Source organism: Mytilus galloprovincialis, chromosome 10, assembly GCF_965363235.1.
Source record: "Mytilus galloprovincialis chromosome 10, xbMytGall1.hap1.1, whole genome shotgun sequence".
Taxonomy (NCBI): Eukaryota; Metazoa; Mollusca; class Bivalvia; order Mytilida; family Mytilidae; genus Mytilus; species Mytilus galloprovincialis.
This window is the reverse complement of record NC_134847.1, coordinates 5,214,105-5,240,544: the sequence shown is the minus strand read 5'-3', so window position 1 is coordinate 5,240,544 and position 26,440 is coordinate 5,214,105. Positions and strand designations below refer to the sequence as shown.

Below are 26,440 nucleotides of genomic sequence, written 5' to 3'. Positions count from 1 at the left end.
TTGAAAAACAAATTAAGAAAGAGATAGAATTACGAAATTATATCATAACAAAATCTATTCCGACAATTGATAGCTCATTAGGGGCCGTGCCGAAGCCAAATGGAGATATTCGTTTGATACACGACGCGAGTCAACCGATTGGAATTTACTTAAATTCGTATACTAGTGATACTAATTGTGCTTATATGGATATATACGTCACGCTTTAAAGCTCATCAAACCTAATAGTTTTCTTGCAAAAGTCGATTTAAAAAGTACTTATAGATCCGTGTGTTGCCATGTTTCAAATCACAATTTAACAGGTGTAAAGTGGACGTTCTTAGGTGATGATAGTCCTACATACATATGTTTGATTCTAAGCTTCCTTTTGGGCACTCCCGGAGTCTAAAATTATTCCAAAGATTAAGCGAAGCAGTGTGTATATAATAATAATGAAATGTAGATATAATATTACATGTATTGCATATTTTCTAGTTATTGAAGATACAATGTTTAATTGTAATAGAGGGTTACATTTATTGATTCGTACTTTACGAGAATTAGGATATACAATGTAACATAAACTGGTCTAAGGTTGAAGGACCAGCACAACGCATTACTTTTTTAGGTATAATTATAGACACTCGTGAATTGACTCTTACTATGTCACCGGAGAAACAGTCAGACTTTTATAATTTATTGTTGTCTTTTCAAAAGCGCAAACGTGCAGGTGTTAAACAGATTCAATCTCTTTATGGTAAACTAAATTTGGCCTGTCAAATGGTAATAGGAGGAAGAACTTTTCTCAGACGTTTGATTAACTCTACTTCCAGCGCACAAAACCGCAATGACAAAGTTTTATTGAATTCTGAATTTAAAGCTGACATTTCTTGGTGGATAAACTTTACGGTATAATTACACCTTATGTAAGAATCTGGGGTTTTGATTGGTTAATAGTCAGTGTATTTTTCACCAATTTACTGTTATCAAATGAATATCGTTCATTTTTAACGCCGCCGGGGTATTTGCTAAAAGGATATGCCTTTTTTACCCTCTCTGCCGTGGTATTTGCCAAAAAATACTCTATCCGACTGGACGCTTGTAACATCACGGTCATCAATGCGTTTTAGTACATTAACATTCGGTGTAATTAAACAGATATATCATGTTATTGAGGGGTATTTGCGAAAAATACCAGTCTTGAGAATGAATTTCCCTCGCCTTACGGCTCGTGAAATTTAACATTCTCTCGACTAGTATTTTTCGCAAATACCCCTCCTTAACATGATATATCTGTTCAGTACCTAACACTACAGGGAGATAACTCTGTAAAATCAGGTAAACGTTTTAATAACGTTGTGTTGTAAAGGGAATATTAAGCTTCCCAATGATCAAAATTGGTGTTTGTCAAACTGCTATATAACCAGTGTATTTTTTCTGATAAAATGGTTGGTTCAAAATTTTTGAAATTTTTGTACTTTTGTTAAAGGGTCAAAGTAATTACTTTGTCAAAATTTTATGAAAATTAAACGAGCCAAATTAATTTTAGTGAAAGTGTTGGGTACCACCTTAATGGAACTGTTAAATATCACTTCCTTACAAACCGACGCTTCTTCGTTAGGAAGCGGTGGCTATCATAACGGAGATTACTTTTATGTGAATTGGGCTATTGACTCTCCGGCTTTCCGAAAGGAACATATAAACATAAAAGAAATATTGGCTGTTGTTTTATCAGTGCTTGGTTGGGGGCCACTGGTGGAAAAATCAAACTGTAATTGTACTAACTGACAATACTACAAAATGTATTCTAAAAAAGGGATCGACAAAAAAACAATGTGTTAACGAGTTTATTAAGGGACTTGTTTTGTCTGTCCGCGATGTATAACTTTGACATAAAAGGAAAATTTCCAAGCGGAAACATCATAGCTGATGCTGCGTCCAGGCCGCATGAGGAAGGCCAACTTTCAAGACTGTATGATATCTTAACAGTTATAGTTATATTCCCTTTAGTGCAGACGAACTGTTGAGACACGTGACTTATGAATTTTATATTTGTAGATGGTGCAAGCCGGCCATTAGACTTGGAGATAACTGTAGGACGCCTGAAAGGCAAGGGGTGGGGTGAATCAACATCAGGAACTTATCGTATACGCATTTGAAGACGTACGTTCAGTTTTGTGAAGAGTATGAGTTTAAAGCGGTGCCTTGTGATAAAATGCACAACTTGCAAGATCCTATTTCAAATTCGTGGAATATAAAACACTTATTAACTGGTGTTCAACGAGAATTAGGTACAAACTAATCTTATAAAGCACCAGTTACACCCGAACTTTTATTGGGTATGAAAAAAGTACTTGATATGTCAAACCATAATAACATTGTATTTTGGGCGGCTTGTCTGACAGGGTTTTTTTTGTTTCTTACGACCCAATAATTTTCTAATTAAAGGAACTTTTAACCCAGAGTTCGACTTGCGCAGAATAGATGTCTTGCCTTGCAGCTGGGGTATGCTCTTACGTCTTAAAGTCATCAAAACCCTTTAGTTTCGTTCCAAGCCAATAGAAGTAGTGCTACCTCATTTTTATAGTCACACACTGTGCCCTGTTACAGCCATGTATCAGGTGCTTGCCTTAGAAGGAGAACCATTGAATCCCCTTTTTCGGTTATTAGATACTTCATGTTTGACATACACAGTTTTCCTGAATGCCTTTCGTGTTACATTACACCTAATGAAGTTAGACCGCCTTAGTTGTGGAGGCCATTCTTTTCGCCGAGGCGCGGCGACTTGGGGTAGCAAAGTGGGCCTTTCAGACGATGACATAAAATTGTTAGGGTTATTGATCAAGTGATTGTTTTTCTCGGTACATAGATTGTGAAATGGATAAACGGCTGAAAACCATCTCTACCTTCAGTACCCTTTTACCACGTTAATTTCCCCCTCTTTGGGCTTGGGACTGTATATTACTTCAATGCTTGTCATAAGATTGGGGGCATATATGTAATGGAGGGAGGGGGTAGCTTGGGGGTACCAAGCTATTAAATATTGTCATATTGTCTTATGTTTTTGTTTTTATACCAAGTAAGGTAAAGTTCAATTTATTCGTAAATTTGTTTTTAGCACGAAGGTTTAAATTTGGCGCGCTCCCGCTTGGTCTTGCAGACCCCAAATACGCAGCCTCTTTCAGTTTGGATCATGCTTTCTCAGTAACTTGCTCATGGATGGACGCTTTCTTTTTTGCTAGCTTCCCCACCCACCCTGCCAGTAGCATTACTAAGGGTGTTGTGTACATGCATAGCCAATTATTTACTGTATTTTGTAACATATATTATGATTATGTTATGGACTTTATATTACTTCAATGCTTGTCATAAGATTGGGAGCATGTATGTAATTGGGGTTTTTAGCTTGGGGGTACCAAGCTATTAAATATTGCCATATTGTCTTATATTTTTGTTTTTATACCAAGTAAGGCAAAATTTACCTAATGAATTTCCAGAGAAATCCGAAATAGATCGGGATCCTTCTGCGTCTTAACCGGGCAACTGCCGTTTTTAACCATTTGATGCATGTGTAAACAAACTAGTTTTTAAGTTAGTTTAAACATATTTATTTATAGTTTTTACAAGTGTGGACACAGATGAGCGTGGATAGCATGTTTGGATATTTGACAGTGTCTTATGACAAAAGGAGTTCTATGTTTTTCCTATGTGGTGTTATTAACTGTGTTGCACGATGACAACCAATCTGAGCATTAGGAGAACAGGGCCAAGTGAGCTTTTTTAATCCCCTGGAAAATTGACATGATCCCACTTTTTCCCCTCAGCGTATGGGGGATTTGGGGGTGGGGGGGGGGGGGGTGCAGGACCAGGCCAATTCCCCCTTAAGTAGCGTGAGAAGCTTTATTTTCTGCCTTGTAATATAACATTGGAGACCTCAGCTAAAATTAAAAAAAAAAGTAACTTTTTTGTATTAGTTTAATATTACAAAAGCTAATTATACATTTCAAATGTATTTATAGATATATACCTGTTATATTATACACATGAAGCACATGCTGATGTGGTAATTACATCCATTTTCTTGTGTGAACCCTTGGTATCATTGACCTAACAAAAATAGTAATTTTTCGGGCCCTTTTAGTTTATACTTTGCTGTCGGTGTGAGCTAAGTCTCCATGTTAAAGGCCTTACCTTGAACTATAATGGTTTTTACTTTTATAAATTGATACTTGGATGGAGAGTTGTCTCATTGGCACTCATACTACATCTTCTAATATCTATAGACAATTAATAATTAATAATGTAGAAAGACTATGGGACACATGGAAAGACTGGTGAACAGGAAGACAGACAAGTTGACCTATAGACAGACTGATACACATGTAGACAGACTGATAAACATGTAGACAGACTCATAAATGTGTAAACAGACTTGTGTTAATGAAAACTAACAACAAATCATAATTTGTATATGAATAAGTCTAATTTTAACACAGTTCGGTTTACTTTCCAGACTTGCATATACATATAGTGAAATTTATACCATGGGGGAAGAATGACCATGGTCCAAAATTTTCTCAGGGGAAACATTGGCTCATGTCAGTCTTTCCCCCGAGGGAAAACTGGCATGGGGGAAGAATGGCTATATAACACCAGCGTTGTCTGTCATCGTCGTTAACTTTTACAAAAATCTTCTCCTCTGAAACTGCTGGTCCAAACTTGCCCACAATCATCATTTGGGTATCTAGCTCAAAACACGTGTGCGGTGAGCCAGTCAACCAACCAAGATGGTTGCCATGGCTAAAAATAGAACATAGGGGAAATGTAGATTTTGGCTTTTAACTCTGAATCCAAAGCATTTAGAACAACTCTGACTGAGGTAAAATGGTTTATCAAGTTCAGATCTTGTGAGTGGGACAACTGGTTGTTGGGGTGCTACCCCTGAATTGGTAATTTGTTTGCCGTGTTTGGTTATTATCTTGAATATTATTATAGGCAGTGATAAACTGTAAACAGCAATAATTTTCAGCAAAGTTAGATCGACAAATATGTCAACATGACCAAAATGGTCAGTTGATCCCTGAAGGAGATTGCCCTTTATAGTAATTTTTTACCAATTTTTTTCGTAAATTTTTGTAATCTTTACAAAAATCTTCTCCTCTGAAACTACTGGGCAAAGTTTAACAAAACTAAGTCACAATCTTTATTAGGGCATTTAGTTTTAAAACGTGTGCGGTGACCCAGCCAACTAACCAAGATGGCCGCCATGGCCAAAAATAGAAAATAAGGGGAAATGTAGATTTTGGCTAATAATTCTCAAAACCAAAGCATTTAAAGGAAGGTGAAATTGTTTATCAAGTCAATATCTATCTTGCCGCAAAATTTTCAGATGAATTGGACAACTGGTCATTGGGTTGCTGCCCCCTATTTGTAATTTTTAAAGAAATTTTAATGTTTTAGGTTATTACCTTGAATACTTTTATAGATCGAGATAAACTGTAAGCAGCAATAATGTTCAGCAAAGTAAGATCTACTAATAAATCAACATAACAAAAATGTTCAATTGACACATTAAGGAGGTTGTGCCCTTTATATTAAGTTTTAAATAAAGGCAACAGTAGTATACCGCTGTTCAAAACTCATAAATCCAGGGACAAAAAACAAAATCGGGGTAACAAACTAAAACCGAGGGAAACGCATTAAATATAAGAGGAGAACAACGACATAACACCGAAACGTAACACACACAGAAACGGACCAAGCATCAGACAAAACACCACGAGAATAACAAATATAACATGAAAACCAAATACATGAATTTGGGATAGACAAGTACCGTGCCACGTCTGATCTCAATATCTCAAAAATAAGAGAAAACACAAACGACTCAACGTTAAAATGCAACACACACAGAAACGAACAATAATATAACAATGGCCATCTTCCTGACTTGGTACAGGACACTTTTAAAGGGGAATAAAAGTGGTGGGTTGAACCTGGTTTTGTGGCATGCCAAACCTCGCACTTTAATGGCAAAGTTAAATATAACATTGAAATGACAACATAATATTACAGGACTACAATACAAATAAATAGGAGAACATATTAGACAAAGAAAAACATGATTAATAGATAACAAAAAGCATCAGGTTTAAAATTCAATACGCCAAAAACGCGCCTTGTCCACACAGGACTTACAAGTGACGCCCAGATATAAAAGATCGAAAGTGAAAAAAGTACAAAGTTGTACAGCACTGGAGATAAAAAGTTGAAAAGTTTCGCCAAATATGGCATTGTTTTTATGCCCGGGATAAGAACATTCTTATTATATAGAACAATTCATGCTATTGCAAACAGTAAATTTTATCAAATGAATATGAAAGAGATATACATAAAGAAACTGAAGTATTAACTAATTACAGAAAACTAAACCCGAATACATAACGCCCAGATATAAAAAATCGAAAGTGAAAAAGGTACAAAGTTGTACAGCACTGAAGATCAAAAGTTGAAAAGGTTTTGCCAAATACGGCATTGTTTTTATGCCCGGGATAAGAACATCCTTACTATATAGAACAATTCATGCTATTGCAAACAGTAAATTTTAACAAATGAATATGAAAGAGATATACATAATGAAACTGAAGTATTGACTAATTACAGAAAACTAAACCCGAATACATAATGCTATTAAAGTTAAACAATTTTCCTTATTTTGGTAATTTTTTGTAAATTTCAAGTTGGTCCAAATTTAAACTTTGTTTGATTTCAACAAAAAAATAATATAAGGGGTTCTTTGATATATAACTTATTTATTTAGATTTTTGATATTTGGGCCCGGTTATCAAATTGGTCCACATTGAGGTCTAAAGGGTTCAAAATTGAACTTTATTTGATTTCAAATATTGAATTCTTGGGGTTCTTTGATATGCTGAATCTAACCATGCATTTAGATTTTGGATAGTGGACCATAATACATGTAGATAAATGTCTAAATTATTTTTTTTAAGTTTTTAAGTTTAAGTTCTTACACCACATTCATTCTGTGTCAGAAACCTATATGTTGTGTCAACTATTTAAGCACAATCCAAATTCAAGATTGAATGTTGTGTCCAAACTGTTCAGGGTTCGAACTCTGCAGTCGTATAAAACTGTGCCCTGCGGAGCATCTGGTATTTTTTTTGTTATAACATGATTAAAGGACCATTTACACTCAGGACTGAGTAATCAGTATGCAACAGGTGTATTAAAACAACATAGCATCATACCCAGTAGCGGGAGTAGCATTGTTGTGTAAATTAGTTTTTTGGGTTTTTTTAAAATTTGGTCAATGGAAATATATTGCTTGGTTCAAATCGAAATAGAATGCTTTAACATGTACATGTACCTCCCTATTACTTACATTGTACATACAGGTGATACTACTTTGACAAATCCTTGAGCATGAGAGTTGTCAGTCAAATCTTTATTTCACAAAGAATGAATTGCATAACAATGAACTGAGCTCAAAGCAAAGTAATTTAAAAATACACTTTGACAAAGAGCTAAATCCAGTGATAAACTTTGTACTACAGGTCCTTCATGAACATCCATCAACCAAAACCATATCTCAATAACGTGCCATACTACATGGTTGGATCAGAAGTCCTGAAAAAGACATGATTTTTTATCGTATTTTATTATATTAATGTTATCTAAAATTTGCATTGTCAGTGTTTATTTACTATTGCCACATGCACTGAATCAGTGATATATATGTACACATAATTATATACATTTTGTATTTTAATATACTAAAAATGACATTGTCATTGGGTCGTTAGACTCATTACTACATCTTCATTCCTCAAGTCATTATCAAATCTGACTTCATGATAAAATAAGATTTCATATCTACAACCAATGAAAATCAAATATTCCTCTAATTGACTAGCATTGAAACCCAGTTTTCTAAAATGGTAATCTGGCCCACTTCAACTATTGATGTTATACAACAATCAGTGGCGGATAAAAAGGGCTGGGTGGGTTGGGGGTCCAGTTACGCTTCAGTGATACATGTACCTATATAATCAACCAAATTTTTCCCACTGGATCTGCCTATGACAATGTGTCAAAGAGACAACAACCCGACCATATAGAAAACAATTGCAGAAGGTCACCAACAGGTCTTCAATGTAGCGAGAAATTCCCGCACTCGGAGGCGTCCTTCAGCTGGCCCCTGTTTCCATTGTGGCATCAGTTATTTTGTATTGTGTCAAAATTTTACAGGAACCTGGGTGATGTCCCAGTGAGTCATGGCAGACAAATAGCAATAAGATGTTTAGGAAACACGACCTAAAACCTTCTTCATATAAGACACAAATACATGGAAACTGAACGGTTAAATGTGTTCAATATTAAAATTATAGTTTACGTTAATTAATATAATAGAACAAAAGAAAAATAAGAAACAGAAGGTGTTTGCTGCCTTTGTTGATCTCAGAAAGGCCTTTGACACAGTTTGGAGAAATGGATTATTTTATATCCTTTTAGAACTTAAATTACCCTGTAAACTTTTTAATATAATTCATTCTATGTATGACGATACTACATGTAGAATTAAATTCCAAAATGGTCTCAGTGAAGAATTTATCTCCAACCGTGGCGTTAAACAGGGAGATGTTCTCAGTCCTTTATTATTTAATCTTTACATAAATAATTTAGTAAAAAGTCTCCAAGATGCTAATACAGATCCCATTGTAATTGGAGATACAACAATAAATTCCCTTTTATTTGCAGATGATATAGTTTTATTATCAAATTCTGAAAAGGGACTACAAACAGCTTTAAATGTTCTTAGTGATTTTTGTAAATGCTGGAAACTAGAAGTCAACATAAACAAATCAAAAGTCATTATATTTAACTCAAATGGAAAAACCCATAATAATTTTTTTAAATATAATAACGAATTCCTGGAAACTGTCAAATCATACTGCTACCTTGGCATGACACTGCAGCACACAGGAAATCTAAATCTGTGCAGCTCATTGCTTGTTGAAAAGGGTAGAAAAGCACTTTTTAAAATAAAAAAAACAATTGGACTAAATAACCAATGCAAGCTATTAGAAAAATTATTTGACTCCCTAGTTGTGCCTATTGCTCTATACGGTAGTGAAGTATGGGGAATAGGCAAACAACACAGGGATTCAGATCCCTTTGAACACTTGCAGTATAAATTTATTAAAGAAATTCTAGGAATACATTGTAAAGCATCAAATGCTGCATGTTTAGCCGAGCTAAATAGATTGCCTTTATATACCAGAATAGAATTTTCAGCAATAAAATATTGGCTTCATATACTTGAATCAAATAATTCACTTGCCCTAAAAATATATAAAGCAACTGAAAAAAATAACTCTTGGATAATAAATATGAAAAATCTCATTTCAAGACTTGGTTTTCATTTTATTAATCTAAATCCTATTGATATTAAGATGTATTTAAAACACATTCAAGAGAGAATCAATGATATAGCCTTCCAAAAGCAAGAGACTGACATCAATCAAAATAAAAAAATGAACTTTTTTAATATACTTTATAAACCAAATAAAAGACCCTCGTATGTTGATCAATGCAAATCCAAAAGTGATAGATCAACATTATGTAAATTGAGGTTAAGTGCTCATACTTTATCTATTGAAAAAGGGCGATATCTAAAAATACCAAAGCAGAATAGGGTATGTCTTTGCTGTAACAATGGAGACATTGAAGATGAACTTCACTTTCTTTTAAAATGTTCCTCCTATAAATATGTGAGAGATAACCTTATTAAAAAATTAAATAATGTTCTATTGAACAACAAATTTTCTTCCTTATCATATAACTTACTTATATCAATTCTAAATAGTAATTCCCAAACAATATTAAAAATTGTTGTCAACTATTTGAATGAATGCTTGTTGGTGAGAAACTCATTATTAAAAGGTACTTGATTTTTGTAATAATGTATATGCTTCTCATTTATTTTTTATATATTTCTCTCATAATTATCCACTGTCACTCCTTCATTGTATATATATGTTATTGTAGTTAGTCTTTAATTTGTTGCCATAACCATTTATTGTCAATGTGTTAGTGCTAATAAAGTTATCTTATCTTATCTTATCTATAACATGTCAAAATCACAATACAGCTGTTACTGTAAATCAATTAAAGAGTAAGACTTTTAAACAAATAAAGAGGGAAATGATGGGGAAGGGGACAAATAGAGTTCAAGGGGAGCAAATGCTCTATAATTTAGTACGAGTGTTTAAAAAAATATAGGAAAAATTAGAGGGAAAGTTTGAAGTTGAGTCATCTTTTTAGACTTTATAAGTAAAATGAGAGTGGGCAGGATCTTTTTCGGGTCGTCAGGATTAGGTGTTTTTTAAGTTCAGGATGTCAGGATTTGATATTTTTTTTATTCCAGAGTGAGACCTCAGAATTTCATGTTTTAAAGCCGGGGTTTTCAGGATCAGGACCCCTCCGATCCCCCCTCTCACACAATGACTTATTTAGACTTACCTTCTAATTCTATAAAAATCACAACTCATATCAGGAACAAAAACACTATGTCTACTGATATGCAAACCTAAAAACAGACACAAAAATATCATAAATAGTGATTGAAAGATTGATTGCACTTTGAATGTATATATGTATAATTCCGACACGTAATACATGAGGAGCCAGTGTGTTTACAAATAATAATGTCACATGATTGCTCACTGATGTCACATTTGCACGATCTTGCAATACACTACACAGTTCACACATACATAACCCATAATCATGCAAATATGCAATGTGAATCAAATAATACAGAAATAATGCATGTACAGTTTAATTTTAGAAGAAATATTAGTTCATCAAATAGATTAGATTTTCACTTTCAACACGAGTAGGTCAGGGTTGACATTTCTATCATACCGGAATAATATTGAGATAAATGGGATTAAACTGACCGTCAAAAATGTATAGAGAAGCACATCTCGAGAACCTTACCATTAATAAGCCATATACTAACCAAAAATTCTCTATATTACTAATCCCTATGTAAGTGAAATTCCACAATGGTTTCGATAAATAATTTAGATGGTGGCCAAGATGCTTGTTAAATTGGTGTTAAAAATATTCTTACTCCTATAGCATTACGTAATAAAATTTGTATAGAATTGAAGTTGAGCATGAAAAAAACGTGAATATGCAGAAGCATGACAATATATTACTGACAAAGTGTGTATATATTTCTGTAAATGGAGTTGCCTGTATACTTCACCAAGGATTACATTTGAGCGCAAGGAGATCTATATTGGTGAATCGGTTTATTAACACCTTTGAACCCAGGGTCGAAGTTGTTTAAGTCATACTGTGTCATTGGGTCCGCATCATGCTCATTGACGTTTACTCTTAATTTATCGATGTGAATATGAATGAAAATCGTCAACATAGAACAACCTTACCACACCCCTCCCCTACCTTTTCTAGATAAAAATAAGGATGGGGGTGAGGGTGTACCTTTGAGTGTACCTCCCTATTGCTTGATTTTATTGTGATAATCGAGTTTGTCATATTTTAGTGGGAGATTACTCTGACGTCCAACAGCTGTTTTATTAACCAACTATGGCAACTTCATTCAAGAACAGTCTTCGAGTCTCGGATTCAAAATTATACAGCTATCCACAAACTACATTGTACAACAGGACCAATACAGAAAAAGCCTGTTTCATAACATTTTTATTAAATGGTTTTAATTCTTCGATTAAACAAAGAGTAAGAAACTTACCGTGAAGAAAGGAATTTCATAGCTAAACTTCAACTTTTCTTTTCGCATTCAATTTTGGTCGACATTGTGACTGTCAGATGTAATTTCTGATTTCTCATCCAAGTACTTAATTTCATGCTATTAAAATTCATTTCATCTAGCAAATATAAAGTAGCTGGGAATAATAAATCAGACAGTTTAACTATTCTTGATATCTGCATTCTGACGATTGAACTACGGAAATGAAACGGTGATAATAATCGAAAGTCATACCCCGAAAAAGGCTGTGAAAAATTTCCGTTTCAAGTCGTTACAAAACAATGAACATCAATTAAACTTGTTTTTATGATATTAAGTTTAAAAAAAAAAAAAAATGGTCACACTTTAATATTTAAACATTGTTAATGAAATAAACGACATTTTGACCGATGTCCCGTTTCATCTGTTCATAATTATGCATGACTGTGATTTCGTACTGCACAGTTGTGATTTTGTAATGCATGACTGAGATTTCCTAATGACTGGCTGTAGTAATTTCTCCGTTCAGAATGACCAGATGTCGAAATTTTCCTTTAGCATGGGCATTTCTATACATATTGTAGTAAGTTGCTTAATAAAATGTTATAATTAAACTTTTTTCCCCTCTTTCCTGCAAAACTTAAATCTGTGATAAATAGATTATAACATGCATGTCTTTTCCATAATTTGGCCCTGGTATCATCTCTCGACCCATATCAGTCCTCGGCTAAAGCCTGAAGGCCGATATGGGCAGTCTCGGGATGATACCAGGGCCATGAATGACATTAGATGAAATAAAAATAAATATGGCAGGTTAGAAAATATTCAATTGTTTTTTTGTTGGTTGAAATGTCCCTGACATGTGAAATGTGATTGGATTATGCAGCACATGTATCCCTGCACCAGTTCACTGGCTTCAGTTTTAAATATAGACTTGTGTAGAGACTTTAAATGTGTACAAACCTTACATTTAACTATGTTGTAGAAAACGTGATCATCAATTCATCAAAAATATATACACAGAGAACAATGTATTTCACAATACATAGCATTAATCCAAATTTGATCCATTTGTATGGTCTCAATAGAAGTATTTCCCGGGGAAATGTCATGTGATGTAAACATGGAATTGTCCACACCGATACGGGTGAAATACGTAGAATACCAATTGTGGACACAGCAATAAGATCAGTCCTGCAAAACTTAAATCTGTGATAAATAGATTATAACATGCATGTCTTTTCCATAATTTGGCCCTGGTATCATCTCTCGACCCATATCAGTCCTCGGCTAAAGCCTGAAGGCCGATATGGGCAGTCTCGGGATGATACCAGGGCCATGAATGACATTAGATGAAATAAAAATAAATATGGCAGGTTAGAAAATATTCAATTGTTTTTTTGTTGGTTGAAATGTCCCTGACATGTGAAATGTGATTGGATTATGCAGCACATGTATCCCTGCACCAGTTCACTGGCTTCAGTTTTAAATATAGACTTGTGTAGAGACTTTAAATGTGTACAAACCTTACATTTAACTATGTTGTAGAAAACGTGATCATCAATTCATCAAAAATATATACACAGAGAACAATGTATTTCACAATACATAGCATTAATCCAAATTTGATCCATTTGTATGGTCTCAATAGAAGTATTTCCCGGGGAAATGTCATGTGATGTAAACATGGAATTGTCCACACCGATACGGGTGAAATACGTAGAATACCAATTGTGGACACAGCAATAAGATCAGATATAAGACCCTCGTGAGCCCGTAGTTAAAAGTGAAAACCTGTAAAACTTCGAGATTTGCTGAAATTTGCTCGATTTACCCTGTAGTGAAGACAATAAAAATTTGCGTGTATAGAGTGAACCCCCTATAAAAAATAATACTGTGTTCTTAACCACTTCCCCTTTTGGTGATCGCTATAAATGATATTTTATTATATAGTATGTTAATAATTTAGGAAACAAGTTATTGCAACTTATAGTAATCTCTTTCCGGCACTTAGCGGGTGTGAGTGCTGCCTTGTAGCGGCATAAGCCTACTCTTCAAGATATTTGACTCTCATAACACGGGTCAGCCATTAATCGTCCCCATCCGACGGGCTATCATCGGAATTCTAGACAGTTCGGCACCCAGACAAATCGGTACCTGGACAAATCGGCACCTACCAAAGACAAATCGGCACCCGTGAAAGACAAATCGGCACCCAGACAAATCGGCACTTAGACAAATCGGCACCTCACATAGACAAATCGGCACCTTATAAATTATTTATCTTTGATCTATATATATTGAACCATAAATTATGTTTGAGTGTTATGTATTTGTCTCCTGCACTATTTATAACATTATTGTCAATATTGTACATTGTTTCTTTGAATATGTATCTTATTAAGTGGTTTATTCCTTTTAGTTATTTGTTCGGCACCCAGACAAATCTTTGAATATGTATCTTATTGAGTGGTATATTCCTTTTAGTTATTTGTTTGTGCACAGGACTGTACTGCAGCTTAGTCATTTTGATAGGAGTATTATTTGTGTGAATTCTTTTTTCTGACTTTATAGATTTCACCACACATGTACTTGGAATGTGCATGTACTAGTTTTAATGTAATCCATAATTCTGTTACCATTGTATCCAAAATTAATAAAACACATGTAGAATATTAATAATATTTATTTATTATATCTATTATATATTATATTCAACAGTTTATGCATACATGTAATAAATGTAATAAATAATAAATAATAATAAATAATAATAAATAAGCTGTATTTAGAGTCTGTAAAGTATATTTTTAACCGACAAACAAAACATTTTTAACAATACAACACATAATACACAGCACAAAATGAAGCACTAAAAGCATGGTTCATGGTTGTAATAAACATGATAAGACGGCCCTGGGTCTGTCTACTCTGTTTGCGCTGGTACCTTTGGAGCTTGCCTTCAGACACTAACTTAAGCTGTAGCGGAATATCGGACGCTTCCTTAAACAGTTCGGTAACCAAGGAATAGAAAGGCACTGGTCCTCTGGTGCATACTCTGGTGTTGACACTGTTATGCCACCCCTCGACATCATTGTTGGTACGGATGGAGGACATGAAAACACACCAGTAGTCTATGTCAAACACACTGTTGCGTATCCACGTCTTGTAGATGTAGTCCATTACCTTCTGGACACCTGGATGGTCGGCTTTCTCGTCTAGCTGACGGAAGGTGTCTGGGATATGCTCTGGTGGGAGGAACGGTAAGGCCATCACCTGTCTCAAGTATGTGTATACTGCATCCTTCTTGTTGTAGGCGGACTGAAAATGTAAAAAGAATATTTTTAACTGAATGTTTTTTTCAAATTTGTACATGATTTGTCCACATTTAAGTATTGAGTAAAAAAAAATCATTTACGTTTAATTCCAGGCAGGATCAGAACCGTAAAATCGTTACCATTATGAGTTTTATTTCATATATTAATTAATATATGAACATGTATATTCATCAGCACAATAATTATCAATAAGTAAATATTCGGAACATTTAAATGTTAGATACTTTTTATTGTTTTTGGTTGAGTTAATCTGCTGATTTGTCTGGTTCAGATACTGTTTCATGAAGGTATATCCCAATTTCTGTTATTGAATCTGTATAAAAGTCTTTGATTTTAATTAAATCACAATATCTTATCTAATTTAAATTACAGAAACAATACCTGTAAGCCATTTTCCTGGATCTTCCTGAAGACTGCTTGAGCCCAATGGAAAGCACAGCCTTGGATTGGTGTGCCAGGAAACCTTTGGCGGAGAGCTTGCCACAAGCCATTTTCCTGGATCTTCCTGAAGACTGCTTGAGCCCAATGGAAAGCACAGCCTTGGATTGGTGTGCCAGGAAACCTTTGGCGGAGAGCTTGCCACAGACCTGCTTAATTAATAAAATTATAATTTATGTTTGTATGACATAACCATTACATTGTAAATGTGTTTGTGCTAATAAATATTGTCTTTTGTCTATTGTTCATTTGAATATTTCTGTCAAAATTAATCTTTCTCTCTTATTAGTATAATACATATTTTTTTTCTGTGTATTTTTATCTTTTTCTATCAAATTCATTAAAAAATAAATGTAACCACAAATTATATCATTATAATAACATCTGTTCGTTGACGTATATCCTAACCTTTACATTTAGTGATGAAAACTTATGCTTATCAATAAAGTAATAATTGGTAACTCATTATTATGATTATCATTAACAACCTATGAATATACCTGATAGTAATCTTCTTGACTCTTGCCAGACATGAAACAAAATACCAGTGGCACTTGTTTCATGCTGTCACCAGACCGGACAAAGGCGTGGATGGAAAACATCTGCATCCATGGTGCGTTGACGATACGGAAGGTACCGTCCATGTACCACGTCTTTGCCTTGGCCAAAAGTTGGAGCTGGCGATCGGTGTAGAATATCAGATGTCTGTTATTACCCACGACCACATCTTTCTTGTAGAAGTCTGGAGCCTTCTGGTCTAGGTAATCTAGATCGAGCTGCAAAAATAAAAATATAAATATAATATTAACCTCACTCACACACATATATATATCTATATACATTCGATACCATGTTGCTGACCCATTAACATTATACACAATCTCAATAACTGTTTTCGGTGTCTTACTCAGTGGTCATTTTTTTTTATGTGTTACTTTTTTTTTTAACTTCTTTTTTATTTTATATAAATAGAAATGTTGAACTCCGTACAGATACCTATAATTGTTAATTTCTGTGTCATTTTGGTCTCTTTTGGAGAACTGCCTCATTGGCAATCATGCCACATCTTATATATAATATCAATTTACCTTTGGTCATACTTATGTTATATTTTAACAAGTTCATAAAATTCATACCTCAAAGTCAAGATCTTTTGGGTCATCTGGTGTCAAGCTAGCTGTTACCCTGTTACACGTCCGCTGAAGGCTAGATGGGTTTCATATTTTATATACAAATTATAATATCTATGCAACAATTCTTTAATTTTTGATAGTAAATTTATTTTTAAAAACGAGGTGCCGGATTGTCTTGGTGCCGATTTGTGCGGATACCGAAATGTCCAAAATGGATGCCGAAATGTCTTCGGACTTGGGTGCCGATTTGTCTGGGTGCCGATTTGTCTTGTTACCCTATCATCGTAAAACCATATTCGCAAACGGTGTCAAGGGAGAGCCGAAGATTAAGTCCCTGAAATTTTCACACCGGAACAGGGATCACACCAGGAATCTTTGTGTTAGTAGTCCGATTTTTTAGTTGTTTTTAAGTTGGCTTCCGCTTACGGCATGTAACGCCAGCAAAATAACGTAATTTTCTATTTTTTTCAAGCACCAGCAAGCCAACACATTAATTAACTGTATTGCAGGTGCCGGTCAAATAGCCATTTCTATAGAAATTGGCTATTTTGCCAACTAGAATTAAGATGCATTTATCAAAATTAGAGTTTCTGTGTATTTGCTAGGAATTGGTCTTATACAGTGTCTATACTTTGACGACTTGTGATATCTGGAGCCAAGGCCTGAAACAATATTCAATAAAACTTGAAATAGTTTTATGTCTTTATTTCCAAAGAGCGCATGTAAAAGTGATGCTTTTTGGAATTAACTTTTTAGATTGGGGATTGTTTCAGGTTGACCAATCAAAATTAACATTTAATCAAAAACCGTGACAACTTTAGTCTAATTGACAGAAACTTGAAATTGGGGTCATAGGTGACGCTTATGACTAAAAATATCATAATTACTTATGTAATTTTGCTATCAATGTTTACTCTATGCCATATTTGAACCGGACATTAACAATAGAAATAATCTGAAATACATCTTATTTCATGTCGGCTTCACTTTAAAAATCATATCTGTCAACACATTCTGACCATTGTCCGATAATTTCTTACGTAATCTATATACAACAAATAAGGCTTACTAAAAGGAAATATGCTTGTGTGAAAACCAAACTAAAGCTATTAAAATGTCTGTCCAAAATTGCAATAAAATATTGAACTAAAAATAATTTGCTTTAAACTTAGAACTTTTCTAATTTTTACTGAAATTGAGAATTTCACAAAAATAATAAAATCTGATCAAAATGATACCATGACACCTTTATCAGAGCCCGCAAAATAGCCACTGGTCTTGAAACAAACTATATAGCATTACACGTACTGAAGGACAACCTATTTATTACAGTGATCATAGCACAAACACTGGTCGTGCTATTTTCATCGATATATTGGTATTATGTTTGTTTTTCTTTTATCTTTGTCAGATCGCTCAGGGGTGGTGTCAAAAATCAGAAAACAAATTCAGAACATTTTTTATATCAACAAAGCCTCAGACAGCCGCCATTCTGACAAAAAGTAGCGAAGATGAAAATACAGATGTAAATAGTAGACAGTGCCTGGATGTTTTATCTTTTAACTGTAAAAATGTAAATACTTGTGGACTATTATTTAATGATGTTAATAAAATTGCGGATATATGCTTGCTACAGGAAACATGGTTATTTAGCTGTCAAATGGATATGCTTAATGAATTGAACCAAGAATATATTGGAATTGGTAAAGCCGTTGACTCGAAAGATCCAATTCCGCCAACGCATATGTCTAGAGGTCACGGAGGTGTCGCAATCATGTAGAAAAAAAACCAACTTGATAGTTATATAACACAACTTCCAGATGGGAACGAACGTATACAATGCATTGAATTCAGTGGTGCAGAACCACTTTTAATCATATCAGTACATCTGCCTTGTAAGGGGTCATCAGACAGTATTGAAGAATTTCAGGAGTGTATAGATCTACTACACGAAATATATTCAAAATTTAATGATACTCACATCATACTACTTGGAGGAGTTCTAATTGAAAATGCAAGCCAATTTTCCAATAGTAAAAGATCAAAAGTAACATCTTCAGGAATTTATGAAAGAACATACTCTTTCAACTAAAGACCTAGGTCCAATTTTATACACCCAAATGGTTGCGACTCAACTTGCATTGACTTCTTCTAATATAGCGAAAATTTCAGCAGGAGTATTAATTGTTAAAATCATCAAGCTTGAAAACATACCTGGAAACATTTCAGACCACTACCCCATCGTTACGTTATCAAGAATTAAATATGAATATTGTATACACAATAAACCTAACAAAAGGATATGTTTGACTCCGAAAATCAACTGGGACAAAGTAGATATTGAGAAATATAATTCAACAATAGAAAATGGCATATTAGAACTGAACAAAAACCTTTAATCTATACAGGATATTGAACATGCTGATATAGACTTAAATCAGCTATTATCCAAGGCGGCATCTACCTCAGGGCCATCCAAACAGATAAGGAAGAAGAAACCAAAACTACAAGTAATGACACCAGAAATTCGTCAAGCAATAACTGACAAGAAGAATGCATACTATGATTGGAAACAGAACAACCGACCTAATGATCCCAATAATCAGTGGTTACAGAAGAAAAAAGTAACAACTTGTAACCTTAGAAAAGAATGCCGGTTAACACTAGCAAAACAACAGCTAGAAAGGAAAAGCGAACTGATTAATGCCAAAAGTAACAACTCCAATTTATTTTTCAAACTTATCCGACGTCAAAGAGGAAGATTTGGTATGCATATTGATGAGCTAAATTAAATGGACAAAAATACAACACAAAAGGGGGAATATATTGGAGGGCTTTAGAGAACACTTTGCAAATCTTGCTAAAAAGTGATAACATTCAATTCGACCAAGCATAAATTGAGCAGGTAGACAACGAAAATGCTACTATCATAGATATATGCAAACATGACTTCAAGCACATTCCAGTAGAGAAGCAAGAGATCATGAATGACATTAAAAGTCTTAATCGAAACAAATCCCCGGATACCAATGGAATCACTGCTGAAAATTTAATTCATGGTGGAGAAATACTTGCCTCATATTTACAAACTCTGCTAAACCATGTAAACAGCTCGTTTGAATTCTGCTTTATACCTGATGTTATTAAATTTGGAATATTAACACCCATCTTCAAAAATAAAGGCAACAAGAATGACGCAAAAAACTATAGAGATCTATAGAGGCATCACAATAACTCCAACTCTATCAAATATCATAGAAACAGTACTTAAATTTCGCATCAATCCCAAAATTATATGTATACAAAATCCACTCCAGCAAGGCTTTACCAAGAATGCATCTCCTTTATATTGATCATTAATTATGGAGGAATTTCAACGAGAGAACAAAGTTCTGAAAAAAGAAACAATATTTGTTAATTATGCTAGATGCTAAGTCGGCCTTTGACGCAGTAAAACACTCGAGCCTTATACGTAAATTATTTCATATGGGACTCACACCGCAAGAAATACTCATGATTGCAAGATCCAGTGTCAAATTGAACGGTGAACAATCCAATGCATTCAATATAGAACAAGGTGTCCGACGAGATGGAACGCTTAGTGCCGACCTTTACAAAGTTCATGTATTAAAACGTTCTATTAAACGAAATATGTAACACCGGTTTTGGAGGACATATTGGAATGATCAACTGTAGTGCACCTTCATGTGCTGATGATCTTACCATAACAAGTAGTTCTCAGTTTGAAGCTCAATTACTAGTCAACATAGCTAACGATTACAGCAAAAGAGAGTCATATATAATACAACCTACTAAAAGCGTTGTACTACCTATAAACCAACACCAATGCCCATAATGATACGACACTTCTTATAAGTGATAGGGACATGCCTACAATTGATAAAACCACACATGCTGTGATACAAAGATCGAACTGTAACACACAACTAGTAACAGCGGAGGAAAACACCAAGAAGGCAAGAAGAGCTTTATACAGTTTAATGGCAAGTGGCTTGCATGGAGAAAATGGTCTAGACCCATCCAAATCTATATCCACCTTCAGAACATATGTTATGCCCATCCTACTATGTGTACTGGATGTTGTAATGACAACAGCAAATCTTTGAAAATACTTCAATCTTCCTACAAAAAACGATAAAACAAATATTATCTTTACCATTATCAACTGCGAGCCGGCTATATATTTATTATCTGGATTACTCCCAATAAATGCTGAAATTGATATAAAAATTATAACTTTACTTGGAAATATTCTATGTTCTGACAAATCAACTATTAAATGGAAAATAGCAAATCGTCAATTGAAAAATAAATCGTGCAAAAGCAACAGTTGCAATCTAATTAAAATATTGATCTCTGATTACGTTATAAGGAAACTGTATCGGAGATAAAGGAGACTCCAGAGAAACCTACTGAACCAAAAACTGACAAGAAACCAGAGGATAAAAAGGACGAGGTAGTATAACGTAATCAGAGATCAATATTTTAATTAGATTGCAACAGTTGGTTCATAGATGCAAAGAAAATTTGTTTTAAATATCAACTAACAGATCCAGGAGAATTTTTGGAGACTATAACAACAAAAGAAACATGGAAAAGAAGCATGGTAAATAAATTAAAACATACTGACATATAAAGATCTTGGATGAGAAAGAACATTTCAATAGCCTACAATATTTATCTCTAATATACAGTCTTGGTCATTGTCATCCGTTGGTCAGTATATCTACTTCTGACCCAAAAATAGTACAAAAATTGCCACCGCGAGTGAAAATTGCAACAGGGGTATACATCCTACAATCCCAAAGAGCCAAATATAACTCTAATGCAGTGGACCCAACATGTCATTAATGCAAAAATGGAGAAGAAACATTATCCCATTTCCTACTTACTTGTGTAACTCTAGATGCTGTATTAAAGAAAACCCATATTGGAAAAAATACTGAGAACAGCTGGTAGAATTTTCTCTGAGAGCAACAGAGTCAATAACATTAAACTACTCAGATTGATTTGTGATCCTTACAACTATTGCAAAAATAACAACGATCAAATTTTTGATTATATATCAAAAATTCTCAAACCGCAATGTAGGAAAATGTTGCACCTACTCCATACAACAAGTGGGTCTCATTGGGGTCTAAGCGTGACGCGGGATTGCCCATTTTTTGTAAGCGTGACACGTGAAAGTCAAATTATTGTGTCGGGAAAACGGGAAATGAGGTTTAGCGGGACTCGGGAAATGACAAAAAAATGAGAATTGCTTACGTACATAGTGTAAGCGGGATACGGGAATCTGACAAAATGGTAAGCGGGATCCGGGATCGGACCCCCCCCCCCCCCCCCCCTTCCCCAACAAGATATAGACTGCTTGGTCTGGATACTAAACAATTAACAAATGATCACTTCTTATTTAGATAATTTTAGATTTTAAATTAGCCTTTTGCGTATAGTATAATCTGACATTTTGTGTATATAATATTCTGGTGGATGGTATTGGAACTATTATTTGTGTGATAATTATATCTATATTCGTGGTGGTGGTGGATGTCACTCCAGCTATAATTGGAGCTGTGCCTTGACTGGCAGAATTTATTATACAGATTACAGATTACGTACATAATACACACAAAAAAAATTGGAAAATTATTTAACACAAAACCAATAAAAAAAGGTGCGAACGGACTCAGATTCTGTAAAAATAAAGAGAAGACGGAGGGTGCATGGGTCCGTGTGGATTCGAGCGTCACTGAAACGTGCGTCTGACGTAAATACAAAAGGAGTAGGGGCATTAAGGCCTGCATGGTTTTGGCCCAAGAAAATAAAATGTTTGATAACTTTTTCAAATTGGCACATAATGTTGAGGAATGCACAGGGTCAAGAAAAATAAATGAAAAACATTAAGATTTGTATGTGATGACGTCACAATTACGTCATAATATGTACTGTTTTTACAAAAACAATAAAAATACAGAAATATGCAGTTTTTGTCGAGCCTGCAACTTTTGTTGCAGAAAGCTCGACATAGGGATAGTGATCCGGCGGCGGCGGTGGCTACGGCGGCGGCGTTAGCTCACTTCTTAAAAGCTTTATATTTTAGAAGGTGGAAGACCTTGATGCTTCATACTTTGTATATAGATGCTTCATGTTACGAAGTTTCCGTCAGTCACATGTCCAATGTCCTTGACCTCATTTTCATGGTTCAGTGACCACTGGAAAAAAAAGTTCAATTTTTTTGTAATGTTGAATTCTCTCTTATTATAAGTAATATTTGATATGTGCGTACCTTGCAAGGTCCTCGTGTCTGTCAGACAGTTTCCACTTGACCTCGACCTCATTTCATGGATCAGTGAACAAGGTTAAGTTTTGGTGGTCAAGTCCATATCTCAGATACTATAAGCAATAGGGCTAGTATATTCGGTGTATGGAAGGACTGTAAGGTGTACATGTCCAACTGGCAGGTGTCATCTGACCTTGACCTCATTTTCATGGTTCAGCGGTTATAGTTAAATTTTTGTGTTTTGGTCTGTTTTTCTCATACCATATGCAATAGGTCTACTATATTTGTTGTATGGAATGATTGTAAAGTGTACATGTCTAGCGGGCAGATGTCATGTGACCTTGACCTCATTTTCATGGTTCAGTGGTCAAAGTTAAGTTTTTGAGTTTTGGTCTTTTTATCTAATGCAATATGCCATAGGTCAACTATATTTGGTGTATGGAAATATTTTATGATCTTTATGTCAGTCGAGCAGGTTTTATTTAACCGTGACCTCATTTTCACGGTTCATTGCACAGTGTTAAGTTTTTGTGTTTTGGTCTATTTTTCTTAAACTATAAGTAATGTGTCAACTATATATGTTGTATAGAAGCATTGTTAGCTGTACCTGTCTGCCTGGCATGGTTCATCTGACCTGGACCTCTTTTTCAAGGTTCATTGGTCTTTGTTTAGTTATCTTGGTTAATGTTAAGTTTATGTGACAGTTGTAATAAAGCTTAGCTTTATACTTAGGACTATCAACATAATATCAATGATTTGTATAGAAGGCGAGACATTTCAGCGTGTGCACTCTTGTGTATTATCTATCTTTATTTCTGTTGCGGAAACATCGTGCACAGCCAAGCCGAAACAACAAAATAATTTAACAGAAGCTTTCATACTTTTTCAATCACCCTAAAATATACTTAAAATTTGATGAAAAACAAGGAAAATCACGAAATTTTACAAAATATCAAATTTAATCATGATTTGTTGCCATGGTAACTTGTTCAGTGTCCAAAATTGTTTTGTTTCTCTGAATACCTTGTACTGTAGTCAAGTTTTCAGTAATTTAAAAACATGTATGATAACTTTTAAATTTGCAGTAATTTTTGGGCCAATTAAGGGCCTTATTGCCTCTGACACTGTGTTATAGTAGTCTCAGATTGCCCCTACTCCTTTGATGAATTTATATTTTTCCTTGTTAAAATCCTTGGTCGATAGATCTAATTAAATAAAATAAAAATGGAACAATTATAAACGCAAATAAATTTAATGATTGTTCATTTCTTTTTTCATTTATTTATTGAAGAATCATTCGCACGTTTTCTATATTTTAATTCAAAGGAGAAAGGAGGAAAATACACAGGAACGTGGTAGAGAGTTGCTAGTACATTTTAGCATAAATCTACTCGTTTCTCTCTCCTGTCCTTTGTGATGCTCCAGAAAATATGACCTCAAAAATCTTTGGCAGCTATTCTGTGGTGAGATTAACCTACAAACATGCAGATCTTATATGATCATGATCATATATATAGCCAAGAACATATATATTTGGGTTAGATATGCTGTTCCCAGATAAGAAAGGGACAAGTCTTTAGTCTTTAGAAGTGTCAACTTGACACTATAGTATAATCTCTCTGTAATTTCGATCACCCTGGCAGGGCCGTAACTAGCCTCTTTTAAAAGTGAGGCAAAATCTATTTTCGCCGAGCGTAGCCCCAAGAAGCTCTGAGAAAAATAACACAAAATCGTTCATTTTGGACGTTTCCCGGACTTTCTCTTCAACTTTGTACTTTATTTGGCTTTTTTTACTTTTTTGGATTCGAGCTTCACTGATGAGTCTTTTTGTAGACGAAAGGCGCGTCTATACAAAATTTACTCCTGGTATCTATGGCATGAGTTTATTTACATTGAAACGCAATTAATTTTTAGCAATTTTTTTTTTGACAATATTCTGTCTATAAGCAAACATAGATTCATTGTAATTTTAGACTTTTAGGTTTTAGGGAAAACATTTTAAAAGACCGATATGTAGGATAAGGCAAAAATCGTAATTCTCACTCATAATCATTAATACCGGACTGCGATATGTCTGTCTGTTCTTGTCTTGTATTGTGCCTCGACTTTTTTTTGGTGATTTTTTTTTACTAGATTTGAATATAGTGACAGTGCAGTATTATACTTTAAGTACTAGTACTGTTTAAGTCGACACTAGGGACCATCTTAACCTTGTTTTACGGTATTTATGAATTTTTTTTTACTGTTGAAGACCCTCGAGCAACTATCAAGATGAAGAACAGAAAGAAATACTTTGACCATTGATCATTTGTATTTTTTCTATGTATTGACTTTGTGTGCGATTAGGTCCAGTGCACGTTTACTCCATATTCCTTTATTTTCTGTTTAAGAGTCTGAACACGTCTTGATACAGGGAAATTGGTGACCTAGCTTACTTTAATGTAAATCATTTCAGCTATTTAGTTTTATCTACCAAAAAAAGCCAGTTTTGGATTCCTTAATATCAAGTTCAAATCTCTATGCAGAAACTACTTTTTTTCTGTGAGTAGCATCGTATATTCTTAAAATTTTCTCGCGCAATGTCTGCCATGGACATCGGTGGACATGCAACTTTGCAAAACCACACGTTTACAAATGAAAATCAACACTCAGACTATAGTCATAAAGTTGGATAATAAATGAACAAAAGACAAACCCGGTACACAAAAGTACAAACAATAGACCATCAACTCTGAAAACTAAAAGTAGAATAGAAACATAATCACGCAAAACATGCAGGAGCGATACCAGAGAGTGAAGAGAACTTGCTCTTGCAAGACACTTTCCGTGAAAACAATTTGATATTTTATGAAGTCAATCTTTTGTTTCATTTTTTTTTTTTAATTTCTAACATGAGGCATTTGCCTCATTTGCCTCAATGTAGTTACTGCCCTGCCTGGTAATTTTATGTCGCTATTGTATAAAACTCATTAGTACATTTGTATTTATTATGTGGCACTGCAGAGAAAAATAAATAAATAATTAAATAATTAACAAAAAAAATAAAAAAAAATAATAAATAATTAACCCTTATCAATGCTTATAAAACCTGAACTGTCTATTTTGTGAACCTTCCAGTATCTTTAATAAAGACCCCTAACAAATGTTGAATATCTTCTATGTGATGTCTGTAATTATTATTTTCTGTTGTTGCTAATAATACTTCTGATTCAAGTGTTAGTTTTGATGTTATGAAGTAGAGTGCAGAGCGGAGTTTTTCTCTAGCCTCCTCATAATTTTCACAATCCAGTAGATAATGGTCAACTGTTTCTATTAGTCCACAGTTGCATTTGTCGATGAATGCTGGGCATATCATTGATTTGTACGAGTTTAAATTACAGTATCCTGTTCTTAAACTAGTAGTTATTCCATATATTTCAGTTGACGGTTTGTCTGTTGGAAGTGTATTTTTCAC

General features: G+C 34.3%; 2 protein-coding genes and 1 pseudogene across 4 annotated transcripts in view; 2 read left to right on the top strand and 1 right to left on the bottom strand.

The window, feature by feature from the left end:
• Positions 1-26,440, top strand: part of LOC143049705 (uncharacterized) — a 396,341-nt gene that overhangs the window by 224,200 nt on the left and 145,701 nt on the right. The gene's annotated exons all lie outside the window — the stretch shown is intronic.
• On the bottom strand, positions 14,612-16,772 carry LOC143048767 (uncharacterized; the record flags this gene model as incomplete). The annotated part of the gene is made up of 4 exons (XM_076222640.1): positions 14,612-15,100; positions 15,499-15,612; positions 16,056-16,331; positions 16,692-16,772. Coding segments are annotated over 4 exons (960 nt in total), but the record flags the coding sequence as incomplete, so codon positions are not given.
• LOC143049711 (acetyl-CoA acetyltransferase A, mitochondrial-like) overlaps positions 24,373-26,440 on the top strand; it is a 28,984-nt pseudogene continuing 26,916 nt past the window's right edge.